This window comes from Oncorhynchus mykiss, chromosome 16, assembly GCF_057628025.1.
Source record: "Oncorhynchus mykiss isolate SJ-2025 chromosome 16, ASM5762802v1, whole genome shotgun sequence".
Taxonomy (NCBI): domain Eukaryota; kingdom Metazoa; phylum Chordata; class Actinopteri; order Salmoniformes; family Salmonidae; genus Oncorhynchus; species Oncorhynchus mykiss.
Window position 1 is genome coordinate 79125948 of NC_143037.1, and position 13884 is coordinate 79139831.

Sequence of the window (13884 nt, forward strand, 5' to 3'; positions counted from 1 at the left end):
GGCTGTGAAACTCTCCTGCCATTGTTGGGTTCAAGAGTTTTCACACATCTGACTCCACACCTCAGTGCTAATTGAAGGTGCTGCCAGGTCTGTTCTGTCCTAGCAGGTTGGTAGCTTATCAGCCTTATTTACTTGGCTAATATATAACATCTTTACCTACAGATCATTGTCTTTTACCTTTTTTCAGACGGCAGGTAGAGGTGAGGGGAGTGGTTATTGAGGGGAGAACTTGGAGCTGGCTCCACCCCGAGTATTTTTGGGCTGAGGGAAGTGACGGGGCAAATCATACACACGGACCAGTCCTACTGTGTTCCCCGGCAGGCAGATAGGGGATAACATTTCCCTGATTCTCAATTTTTTTTTGGGGGGGGGGGGGGGGGGGCGTCTCTCTCTTGGGTTGGATGCTGGTCTAATTTCAATTGATCAGGAAAAGGCATTTGACCGCGTTGAACATCAATACCTATGGGGTCACTTTGGAGGCTTTTGGTTTCAGCTCTGGTTTTACTGCCATGATCAGGGTGATATATGGTGACATTGAAAGTGTATTGAATGTTAACGGTGGCTCGAGTGCTCTTTTTAAAGGGTGTAGAGGTACTAGGCAGGGGTGTTCGTTGTCGGGAATGTCGTATGCCATCGATATAGAGACACTACTAAATAGCATTAGAAGTCAAATTGAAGAATTGTACCTTTCAGAGGATATTCCTCCTATTCGTCTCTCAGCATATGCTGATTATGTAATTATTTTGGTGAAAAATCAAGCGGAGGTGGATAGTTTGAGTCTCATAGTTGATCGGTTTTATGGGAATATCCTCTACAATGGTAAATTTGGAAAAATAGTTGTGCTTTACAGATTGGGAAATGGCCCGTCCTTGGACACTGTGCTATCTAACCTCCAAACGAGCTTCAATGCCATACAACACTCCTTCCGTGGCCTCCAACTGCTCTTAAACGCTAGTAAAACCAAATGCATGCTTTTCAACCGTTCGCTGCCTGCACCCGCACGTCCGACTAGCATCACCACCCTGGATGGTTCCGACCTAGAATATGTGGACATCTATAAGTACCTAGGTGTCTGGCTAGACTGTAAACTCTCCTTCCAGACTCATATCAAACATCTCCAATCTAAAATCAAATCTAGAGTCGGCTTTCTATTCCACAACAAAGCCTCCTTCACTCACGCCGCCAAACTTACCCTAATAAAACTGACTATCCTACCGATCCTCGACTTCGGCGATGTCATCTACAAAATAGCTTCCAACACTCTACTCAGCAAACTGGATGCAGTTTATCACAGTGCCATCCGTTTTGTTACTAAAGCACCTTAAACCACCCAACACTGCGACCTGTATGCTCTAGTCGGCTGGCCCTCGCTACATATTCGTCGCCAGACCCACTGGCTCCAGGTCACCTACAAGTCCATGCTAGGTAAAGCTCCGCCTTATCTCAGTTCACTGGTCACGATGGCAACACCCACCCGTAGCACGCGCTCCAGCCGGTGTATCTCACTGATCATCCCTAAAGCCAACACTTCATTTGGCCGCCTTTCGTTCCAGTTCTCTGCTGCCTGTGACTGGAACGAATTGCAAAAATCGCTGAAGTTGGAGACTTTTATCTCCCTCACCAACTTCAAACATCTGCTATCTGAGCAGCTAACCGATCGCTGCAGCTGTACATAGTCCATCTGTAAATAGACCACCCAATTTTACCTACCTCTTCCCCATACTGTTTATATTTTTTTTACTTTTCTGCTCTTTTGCACACCAATGTCTCCACCTGTACATGACCATCTGATCATTTATCACTCCAGTGTTAATCTGCAAAATTGTAATTATTCGCCTACCTCCTCATGCCTTTTGCACACAATGTATATAGACTCTCTTTTTTTTCTACTGTGTTATTGACTTGTTAATTGTTTACTCCATGTGTAACTCTGTGTTGTCTGTTTACACTGCTATGCTTTATCTTGGCCAGGTCGCAGTTGCAAATGAGAACTTGTTCTCAACTAGCCTACCTGGTTAAATAAAGGTGAAAAAAATGGTCTGGAGGGATCATGGCTTTGCCAGGGGGGTTGGAATGGTGTAAGGGAGGGTTCAAGTATCTTGGAGTGTATCTAGGGGATGAGGGATCATGGCTTTGCCCAGGGGGGAGCTGGAATGATGTAAGGGAGGGTTCAAGTATCTTGGAGTGTATCTAGGGGATGAGGGGACAATGGAAAAAAAGTTGGAATAGGGTGGTTGAAATGTTGGAAGGGAGGATGAGGAGATGGCGTTGGTTGGAAGGGAGGATGAGGAGATGGCGTTGGTTGGAAGGGAGGATGAGGAGATGAGGAGAACTGCTGGAAAGTTGCAGGAAGGCTCTGTCAGCAGAAGAGTGGATTATGCTCAAGAGTTACTACAAAAAGACACACGATGAACATTTTAAGGATTCCACCCAACAATCCCAGAGTCGGACAGAAAGGCTTTATTACTGGATTGGAGAGGGTTGGAAGAGGTGGGTTTGGATGAGGTGAATGTGAAGCTGGGCGTCACTTGGGGAAATAGGTTTAAGGGTTTTGAAGCCGTTACTTAAAACTAGGAAGTCATTGTAGGTCAAAATACCTCTTACACAAGAGACCTGGTCTGGCTAAGAAGGTATCTTCAGTATTAAACATAGACAATTGGTATTTCAGGAGTCTGATGTTTGGTCATGGGAGGAGCGCTAGCTGCTAGCCCCACAGTTGTTTCTAATGCAATCTGGACTAGATTTAGCTGAGAGCTTTTATCTGTAGTCTATCCAGGGGTTGCTGTTTTAAAAAAATCACTAATTTCTAAACATTGTCCGCTCAAAGTTTGACTTTCATTGCTTTTATCCCAGTCTTAAATTGTTCTACAGAAACGGCAATAGAGGTCACTATTTCACCTTCAAACTGTAGTTTCTAGAAGAGAGAGACACAATAATGTCTGATGGACCAGCTCAAATGTAAAAATGTGTGCAGTTAGTCACTTTGGATAAATGGCATTTATTATTATTATATTATATATGTATTATTATTATTATTATTATATTATCAATGTAAATGTGCTACAATACCTCCTCCTTCCCTCCACTTCAACACGATCCCTGTTTAGCTGTTCTGCTTGACTTAACCATGAAGATAATCGATATCCTATTTAAGGTTATCGTTGAGATATTCATTTGAAGCCCAGCTAGTGTTGTGATCGGTAAATGTGCCCTGAGCCTCTTTCTCTATACTCCCCAGTCTATTTACACCCCCAGCTAATCTGCATGTCTCTGCCTTCCTCCCAAGCCTTACATAAGGCCTTTAACATTTGAAAAAGCACATCATGGCTTTGTGCTTTATACACAGATACACACACACACACACACACACACACTGGCACGCACACACACACACACTGGCACGCACGCACACACACACTGGCACACACACACACACACACACACACACACACACACACACACTGACACACACACACACACTGACACACACACACACTGACACACACACACATACACACACACTGACACACACACACACACACACACACACACTGACACACACACACACACACACTGACACACACACACACACACACTGACACACACACACACACTGACACACACACACACACACACACACACACTGACACACACACACACTGGCACACACACACACACACAAACACTGGCACACACACGCAAACAAACACACACACACACACTGGCACACACACACACACACTGGCACACACACACTGGCACACACACACACACACACACACACACACTGGCACACACACACACACACACACACGCACACACTGGCACACACACACACACACGCAAACAAACACTGGCACACACACACACACACGCAAACAAACACACAGGCACGCACTCACTAACAAACATACACACACACACACACGAACACGGATACACAATACACATGCACCAGGATGACTGAAAAGACTGTGCTAGTTTGAGGATGATTATTCACATCTAGCTAGCGGTTACGTAAGATGCCTTACAGCTAGCGGTTACGTGAGACGCCTTACTGCTAGCGGTTACGTAAGATGCCTTACTGCTAGCGGTTACGTAAGATGCCTTACAGCTAGCGGTTACGTGAGACGCCTTACAGCTAGCGGTTACGTGAGACGCCTTACAGCTAGCGGTTACGTGAGACGCCTTACAGCTAGCGGTTACGTGAGACGCCTTACAGCTAGCGGTTACGTGAGACGCCTTACAGCTAGCGGTTACGTGAGACTCCTTACAGCTAGTGGTTACGTGAGACTCCTTACAGCTGGCGGTTACGTGAGACGCCTTACAGCTAGCGGTTACGTGAGATGCCTTACAGCTAGCGGTTACGTGAGACTCCTTACAGCTAGTGGTTACGTGAGACGCCTTACAGCTAGCGGTTACGTGAGACGCCTTACAGCTGGCGGTTACGTGAGACGCCTTACAGCTAGCGGTTACGTGAGACGCCTTACAGCTAGCGGTTACGTGAGACGCCTTACAGCTAGCGGTTACGTGAGACGCCTTACAGCTAGCGGTTACGTGAGACGTGTTACAGCTAGCGGTTACGTGAGACGCCTTACAGCTAGCGGTTACGTGAGACGCCTTACAGCTAGCGGTTACGTGAGATGCTTTACAGCTAGCGGTTACGTGAGACGCCTTACAGCTAGCGGTTACGTGAGACGCCTTACAGCTAGCGGTTACGTGAGACGCCTTACAGCTAGCGGTTACGTGAGACGCCTTACAGCTAGCGGTTACCTGAGACGCCTTACAGCTGGCGGTTACGTGAGACGCCTTACAGCTAGCGGTTACGTGAGACGCTTTACAGCTAGCGGTTACGTGAGACGCCTTACAGCTAGCGGTTACGTGAGACGCCTTACAGCTAGCGGTTACGTGAGACGCCTTACAGCTAGCGGTTACGTGAGACGCCTTACAGCTAGCGGTTACCTGAGACGCGTTACAGCTGGCGGTTACGTGAGATGCTTTACAGCTAGAGGTTACCTGAGACGCGTTACAGCTGGCGGTTACGTGAGACGTGTTACAGCTAGCGGTTACGTGAGACGCCTTACAGCTGGCGGTTACGTGAGACGCCTTACAGCTAGCGGTTACGTGAGACGCCTTACAGCTAGCGGTTACGTGAGACGCCTTACAGCTAGCGGTTACGTGAGACGCCTTACAGCTAGCGGTTACGTGAGACTCCTTACAGCTAGTGGTTACGTGAGACTCCTTACAGCTGGCGGTTACGTGAGACGCCTTACAGCTAGCGGTTACGTGAGATGCCTTACAGCTAGCGGTTACGTGAGACTCCTTACAGCTAGTGGTTACGTGAGACGCCTTACAGCTAGCGGTTACGTGAGACGCCTTACAGCTGGCGGTTACGTGAGACGCCTTACAGCTAGCGGTTACGTGAGACGCCTTACAGCTAACGGTTACGTGAGACGCCTTACAGCTAGCGGTTACGTGAGACGCCTTACAGCTAGCGGTTACGTGAGACGTGTTACAGCTAGCGGTTACGTGAGACGCCTTACAGCTAGCGGTTACGTGAGACGCCTTACAGCTAGCGGTTACGTGAGATGCTTTACAGCTAGCGGTTACGTGAGACGCCTTACAGCTAGCGGTTACGTGAGACGCCTTACAGCTAGTGGTTACGTGAGACGCCTTACAGCTAGCGGTTACGTGAGACGCCTTACAGCTAGCGGTTACCTGAGACGCCTTACAGCTGGCGGTTACGTGAGACGCCTTACAGCTGGCGGTTACGTGAGACGCCTTACAGCTAGCGGTTACGTGAGACGCTTTACAGCTAGCGGTTACGTGAGACGCCTTACAGCTAGCGGTTACGTGAGACGCCTTACAGCTAGCGGTTACGTGAGACGCCTTACAGCTAGCGGTTACGTGAGACGCCTTACAGCTAGCGGTTACCTGAGACGCGTTACAGCTGGCGGTTACGTGAGATGCTTTACAGCTAGAGGTTACCTGAGACGCGTTACAGCTGGCGGTTACGTGAGACGTGTTACATCTAGCGGTTACGTGAGACGCCTTACAGCTGGCGGTTACGTGAGACGCCTTACAGCTAGCGGTTACGTGAGACGCCTTACAGCTAGCGGTTACGTGAGACGCCTTACAGCTAGCGGTTACGTGAGACGCCTTACAGCTAGCGGTTACGTGAGACGCCTTACAGCTAGCGGTTACGTGAGACGCCTTACAGCTAGCGGTTACGTGAGACGCGTTACAGCTAGCGGTTACGTGAGATGCCTTACAGCTAGCGGTTACGTGAGACGCCTTACAGCTAGCGGTTACGTGAGACTCCTTACAGCTAGCGGTTACGTGAGACGCCTTACAGCTAGCGGTTACCTGAGACGCGTTACAGCTGGCGGTTACGTGAGACGCTTTACAGCTGGCGGTTACGTGAGATGCTTTACAGCAGCATATAGCAACATATAGCCTAAACTGAGTTCACATTTCTACAGCAGGAGGTGTATATTTCCACAGCATGAGGTGTGTGTGTATATATATATATATATATATATATATATATATATATATATATATATATATATATATATATATAGATAGATAGATAGATAGATATATCACCATTATTTGCAAATAAATTCATTAAAAATCCTACAATGTGATTTTCTGGATTTTTTTTTCAAATTTTGTCTGTCATAGGTACACTTCAACTATGATGATAAATTACAGGCCTCTCTCATCTTTTTAAGTGGGAGAACTTGCAAAATTGGTGGCTGACTAAATACTTTTTTGCCCCACTGTACATATAACTACTTAAGTTACATTTCAAAATTCAGACATATTTCAAATGTGATGAATCCCCAAACTGCAGCTCCACAGTCTTTAAGCAGGACATTAGGGAAAGGGGGAGACCTAGTCAGTTGTCCAACTGAATGTATTCAACTGAAATGTGTCTTCCGCATTTAACCCATCCCCTGCCTTAATCGATATCCACGTCTTGCTCAGGGCCCGGGGAACAGTGGGTTAACTGTCTTGCTCAGGGCCCGGGGAACAGTGGGTTAACTGTCTTGCTCAGGGCCCGGGGAACAGTGGGTTAACTGTCTTGCTCAGGGCCCAGGGAACAGTGGGTTAACTGTCTTGCTCAGGGCCTGGGGAACAGTGGGTTAACTGCCTTGCTGAGGGGAACAGTGGGTTAACTGCCTTGCTCAGGGGAACAGTGGGTTAACTGCCTTGCTCAGGGGAACAGTGGGTTAACTGCCTTGCTCAGGGGAACAGTGGGTTAACTGCCTTGCTCAGGGGAACAGTGGGTTAACTGCCTTGTTCAGGGGAACAGTGGGTTAACTGCCTTGCTCAGGGCCCGGGAATTTTTACCTTTTTACCTTGTCAGCTCAGGGATTCGATCCAGCAACCTTTCGGTTACTGGCCCAACGCTCTAACCACTAGGCTACCTGTAAAGATATTATATAAAGTCTGACAAATGTGTCCCCACCTCCTCCTACTACAGTGGTGTAGCTTCCTCTCTAGTCAGTGTTGTCTATGAGATGAGCTCCAGTTTAGCCTACACATTCATTACCCACCTAGCCATTGGTGTTATGTCCTCTTCTATCTCCTACTGGCCAATACCCTCTTACTGGAGGTAGATGGATAGAGCTGCCGGGTTCTCTGCTGCTGGGGAAGTATAGGGTTCTGGAGGCAAGACTGGAGTCTGCCTCTATCTAGTCTATAGATCTGCATCCGTGGTGGCTGGTGGGAGGAGCCATAGGAGGACGAGCTCGTTGTAATGGCTGGAATGGAATTAATGGAACAGAGTCAAACATGTGGTTTCCATATGTTTACAGTGTTTGATACCTTTCCATTGATTCCATTCCAGCCATTACAACGAGCTCATCCTCCTATAGCTCCTCCCACCAGCCTCCACTGATATCCACTCTATCTGTCCCGTTTCCCTGTATCTGTCCCGTTTCCCTGTATCTGTCCCGTTTCCCTGTATCTGTCCCGTTTCCCTCTATCTGTCCTATAGATATACATTATATCAGTATATCACCTATCCTATAGACATTATATCAGTTTATACAATGGGTAGGTCTAATCCTGGATGCTGATTGGTTAAAACCACATTCCAGCCGGTGTCTAATCAAGGATGCTGATTGGTTAAAACCACATTCCAGCCGGTGTCTAATCCACAAGTCACCAATCTATGGCGTCAAAATGCTTATTTACTCTGTTCCAGTGGACTTATTTACTCTGTTCCAGTGAAAGTATATCACCTGTCCAATAGACAAAGAATACACCACTGTACATCATACAACTCTTAACCTGCTCTTTGTGTGTACTGTACTCTGCTAACTGTTCTAATGCTAGCTGCTCCTGCTATGCTTATAAAACCACAGTGTGCTACAGCTGTTAGCTCTGTGCTACGAATGGATGCTAACCACGTTTGCTTCTAGCATGCTTGGTTTAGGACTGGTTACTGTGTGCCTTCCTCTCCTGGTTTATGGCTGGGTACTGTGGGCCTTCCTCTCCTGGTTTATGGCTGGGTACTGTGGGCCTTCCTGTCCTGGTTTATGGCTGGGTACTGTGGGACTTCCTGTCCTGGTTTATGGCTGGGTACTGTGGGCCTTCCTGTCCTGGTTTATGGCTTGGTACTGTGGGCCTTCCTGTCCTGGTTTATGGCTGGGTACTGTGGGCCTTCCTGTCCTGGTTTATGGCTGGGTACTGTGGGCCTTCCTGTCCTGGTTTATGGCTGGGTACTGTGGGCCTTCCTGTCCTGGTTTATGGCTGGGTACTGTGGGCCTTCCTGTCCTGGTTTATGGCTGGGTACTGTGTGCCTTCCTGTCCTGGTTTATGGCTGGGTACTGTGGGCCTTCCTGTCCTGGTTTATGGCTGGGTACTGTGTGCCTTCCTGTCCTGGTTTATGGCTGGGTACTGTGGGCCTTCCTGGCCTTCCTGTCCTGGTTTATGGCTGGGTACTGTGTGACTTCCTGTCCTGGTTTATGGCTGGGTACTGTGGGCCTTGCTGTCTTGGTTTAGGACTGGTTACTGTGTGCCTTCCTGTCCTGGTTTAGGACTGGTTACTGTAGGACTTCCTGTCCTGGTTTATGGCTGGGTACTGTGGGACTTCCTGTCCTGGTTTATGGCTGGGTACTGTGGGAGTTCCTGTCCTGGTTTATGGCTGGGTACTGTGGGACTTCCTGTCCTGGTTTATGGCTGGGTACTGTGGGAGTTCCTGTCCTGGTTTATGGCTGGGTACTGTGGGCCTTCCTGTCCTGGTTTATGGCTGGGTACTGTGGGCCTTCCTGTCCTGGTTTATGGCTGGGTACTGTGGGCCTTCCTGTCCTAGTTTATGGCTGGGTACTGTGGGCCTTCCTGTCCTGGTTTATGGCTGGGTACTGTGGGCCTTTGCGTCTGTCATCTGCTCTTTTCTGTTGCTTTCTTGACTTGATTTTTTCTTTCTCCCTCCCTCTCTCTCTCTTTCCGCCCCCCTCCCTCTCTCTCTCCCTCTCTCTGTCTGTCTGTCTGTTTCTCTCTCTCTGTCTGTCTGTCTGTCTGTTTCTCTGTCTCTCTCTCTCTCTCTCTCTCTGTCAGGTCACCACCTTATTCCGCTTGTTGTGCTACTTCTTCTCGTTCCAATCCACCTACCACCACCACCGTCACTACTCCTGTTCCTAGTTCTACCTCCTCCCTCCACAGCAGTCTGACAGCTAACAGTCAGTCCAGCTCCACCCACCACCAGTACTGTTGTCCTGCCCGGCTGCTCCTGCCCAAGCCGCATTGCGCCCTCTCCTCGCCCAGGCACTCCGACCAGGCAAGGTAAGGGCCTGAGTATACCCACGATAAAGTAGGTCCACACTCCTCCACTCCACTCCTCCACACCTCTCCTCTACTCTCCTCCATTCCTCCACTCCACTTTTACACTCCACTCCTCCACTTCACTCCTCTCCTCCTCTCCTCCACTTCACTCCTCCACACCTCTCCTCTACTCGCCTCCTTTCCTCCACTCCACTTTTCCACTCCACTCCTCCACTTCACACCTCTCCTCTCCTCCTCTCATCCACTTCACTCCTCCACACCTCTCCTCTACTCTCCTCCATTCCTCCACTCCACTCCTCCACTTCACTCCTCTCCTCTCCTCCTTTCCTCCTCCTCCACTCCTCTCCTCCTCTCTTCCTCCTCTCCTCCACACCTCCTCACCTCCTCCCCTCCACTCCTCCTCACCTCCACCCCTCTACTCCTCTCCTCCCCTCTACTCCTCTCCTCTCCTCCCCTCCACTTCTCTCCTCCTCTCTACTCCACTCCTCCACTCTACTCCTCTCCTCCACTCCTCTCCTCCACTCCTATCCTCCACTCCTCTACTCTACTCCTCTACTCCACTCCCCTCCACTCTTCTCCTCCTTTCCTCCACTCCACTCCTCTCCTCCACTCCTCCAATCCCCTTCCCACTGTACTCCTCCACTGTACTCCTCCACTCCTCTCCTCCATTCCTCCTCCACTTTTCCACTCCACTCCTCTCCTCCACTCCTCCTCCACTCCACTACTCCACTCCACTCCACTCCGCCACTCCTCCACTCCTCTCCTCCACTCCTCTCCTCCACTTCACTCCTCCACTCCTCTCCTCCTCCACTCCTCTCCACTCTTCTCCTCCAAACCTCCTCCACTCCTCTCCTCCTCTCCACTCCTCTCCTTCACTTCACTCCTCCACTCCACTCCACTCCTCCACTCCTCTCCTCTACTCCACTCTACTCCTATCCTCCACTCCTACCCTCTACTCCACTCCTCTACTCCACTCCTCTCCTCCACTCCTATCCTCCACTCCTCTACTCCACTCCACTCCCCGCCACTCTTCTCCTCCTTTCCTCCACTCCTCTCCTCCACTCCTCCACTCCTCTCCTCCACTCCTCTCCTCCACTCCTCTCCTCCTCTCCACCACTTCACTCCTCCACTCCACTCCTCCACTCCACTCATCTCCTCTCCTCCACTCCTCTCCTCTACTCCACTCCCCTCCACTCTTCTCCTCCTCTCCTCCCCTCCACTCCCCTCCTCCACTCCACTTCTCTCCTCCACTCCTCCACTCCTCTCCTCCACTCCCCTCCTCCACTCCTCCACTCCAGTCCTTCACTCCTCTCTTCCACTCCTTACCTCCACTCCTATCCACTCCTATCCTCCACTCCACTCCTCCACTCCACTACTCCACTCCGCCACTCCGCCACTCCTCCACTCCGCCACTCCGCCACTCCTCCACTCCTCTCCTCCACTCCTCTCCTCCTCTCCTCCTCCACTCCTCTCCACTCTTCTCCTCCAAACCTCCTCCACTTCACTCCTCTCCTCTACTCCACTCTACTCCTATCCTCCACTCTACTCCTATCCTCCACTCTACTCCTATCCTCCACTCTACTCCTATCCTCTACTCCTATCCTCTACTCCACTCCTCTCCACTCCTATCCTCCACTCCTCTACTCCACTCCACTCCCCTCCACTCTTCTCCTCCTCTCCTCCACTCCTCTACTCTCCTCTCCTCTCCTCCACTCCTCCTCCACTCCACTACTCCACTCCACTCCGCCACTCCTCCACTCCTCCACTCCTTTCCTCCACTTCACTCCTCCACTCCTCTCCTCCTCTCCTCCTCCACTCCTCTCCACTCTTCTCTTCCAAACCTCCTCCACTCCTCTCCTCCTCTCCACTCCTCTCCTCCACTTCACTCCTCCACTCCTATCCTCCACTCTACTCCTATCCTCCACTCCTATCCTCTACGCCTCTACTCCACTCCTCTCCTCTACTCCTATCCTCCACTCCTCTACTCCACTCCACTCCCCTCCACTCTTTTCCTCCACTCCTCTCCTCCACTCCTCCACTCCTCTCCTCCACTCCTCCCTCCACTCCTCCACTCCACTCCACTCCTCCACTCATCTCCTCTCCTCCACTCCTCTCCTCTACTCCACTCCCCTCCACTCTTCTCCCCCTCTCCTCCCCTCCACTCCCCTCCTCCACTCCACTTCTCTCCTCCACTCCCCTCCTCCACTCCACTCCTGCTCTCCTCTCCTCCACTTCTCTCCTCCACTCCTCCACTCCAGTCCTTCACTCTTCTCTTCCACTCCTTACCTCCACTCCTCCATTGTACCCCTCCACTCTACTCCTCTCCTCCACTCCTCTACTCCACTCCAGTCCTCCATTCCCCTCCTCCACTCCACTCCTGCATTCCTCCACTCCACTCCTGCATTCCTCCACTCCACTCCCCTCCTCCACTCCACTCCTCCACTCCTCTCCTCCACTTCACTCCTCCACTCCTCTCCTCCTCTCCTCCTCCACTCCTCTCCACTCTTCTCCTCCAAACCTCCTCCACTCCTCTCCTCCTCTCCACTCCTCTCCTCCACTTCACTCCTCCACTCCTATCCTCCACTCTACTCCTATCCTCCACTCTACTCCTATCCTCTACTCCTATCCTCTACTCCACTCCTCTCCACTCCTATCCTCCACTCCTCTACTCCACTCCCCTCCACTCTTCTCCTCCTCTCCTCCACTCCTCTCCTCCACTCCTCTCCTCTCCTCTCCTCCACTCCTCCTCCACTCCACTACTCCACTCCACTCCGCCACTCCTCCACTCCTCCAATCCTTTCCTCCACTTCACTCCTCCACTCCTCTCCTCCTCTCCTCCTCCACTCCTCTCCACTCTTCTCCTCCAAACCTCCTCCACTCCTCTCCTCCTCTCCACTCCTCTCCTCCACTTCACTCCTCCACTCCTATCCTCCACTCTACTCCTATCCTCCACTCCTATCCTCTACTCCTCTACTCCACTCCTCTCCTCTACTCCTATCCTCCACTCCTCTACTCCCCTCCACTCTTTTCCTCCACTCCTCTCCTCCACTCCTCCACTCCTCTCCTCCACTCCTCCTCCACTCCTCCACTCCACTCCTCCTCTCCTCCATTCCACTCCTCCACTCCTCCACTCATCTCCTCTCCTCCACTCCTCTCCTCTACTCCACTCCCCTCCACTCTTCTCCCCCTCTCCTCCCCTCCACTCCCCTCCTCCACTCCACTTCTCTCCTCCACTCCCCTCCTCCACTCCACTCCTGCTCTCCTCTCCTCCACTTCTCTCCTCCACTCCTCCACTCCAGTCCTTCACTCTTCTCTTCCACTCCTTACCTCCACTCCTCCATTGTACCCCTCCACTCTACTCCTCTCCTCCACTCCTCTACTCCACTCCACTCCTCCATTCCCCTCCTCCACTCCACTCCTGCATTCCTCCACTCCACTCCTGCATTCCTCCACTCCACTCCCCTCCTCCACTCCACTCCTCCACTCCACTCCTCCACTCCTCTCCTCCTCTCCTCCTCCACTCCTCTCCACTCTTCTCCTCCAAACCTCCTCCACTCCTCTCCTCCTCTCCACTCCTCTCCTCCACTTCACTCCTCCACTCCTATCCTCCACTCTACTCCTATCCTCCACTCCTATCCTCTACTCCACTCCTCTACTCCACTCCTCTCCTCTACTCCTATCCTCCACTCCTCTACTCCACTCCACTCCCCTCCACTCTTTTCCTCCAATCCTCCACTCCTCTCCTCCACTCCACTCCTCCTCTCCTCCATTCCACTCCTCCACTCCTCTCCTCCACTCCTCTCCTCTACTCCACTCCCCTCCACTCTTCTCCCCCTCCACTCCCCTCCTCCCCTCCACTCCCCTCCTCCACTCCACTTCTCTCCTCCACTCCACTCCTGCTCTCCTCTCCTCCACTTCTCTCCTCCACTCCTCCACTCCAGTCCTTCACTCTTCTCTTCCACTCCTTACCTCCACTCCTCCATTCTACCCCTCCACTCTACTCCTCTCCTCCACTCCTCTACTCCACTCCACTCCTCCACTCCCCTCCTCCACTCCTCTCCTCCACTCCACTCCTCCTCTCCTCCA

The 13884-nt window shown here is 51.2% G+C and overlaps 1 protein-coding gene across 1 annotated transcript in view; it reads left to right on the forward strand.

Moving 5' to 3' along the window:
- LOC118939582 (uncharacterized) overlaps positions 1-13884 on the forward strand; it is a 90042-nt gene that overhangs the window by 60494 nt on the left and 15664 nt on the right. The window contains exon 4 of the mRNA XM_036947700.2: positions 9574-9798. Within this exon, the coding sequence (XP_036803595.2) occupies positions 9574-9798 (225 nt within the window). The remainder of the gene's footprint in view (positions 1-9573; positions 9799-13884) is intronic.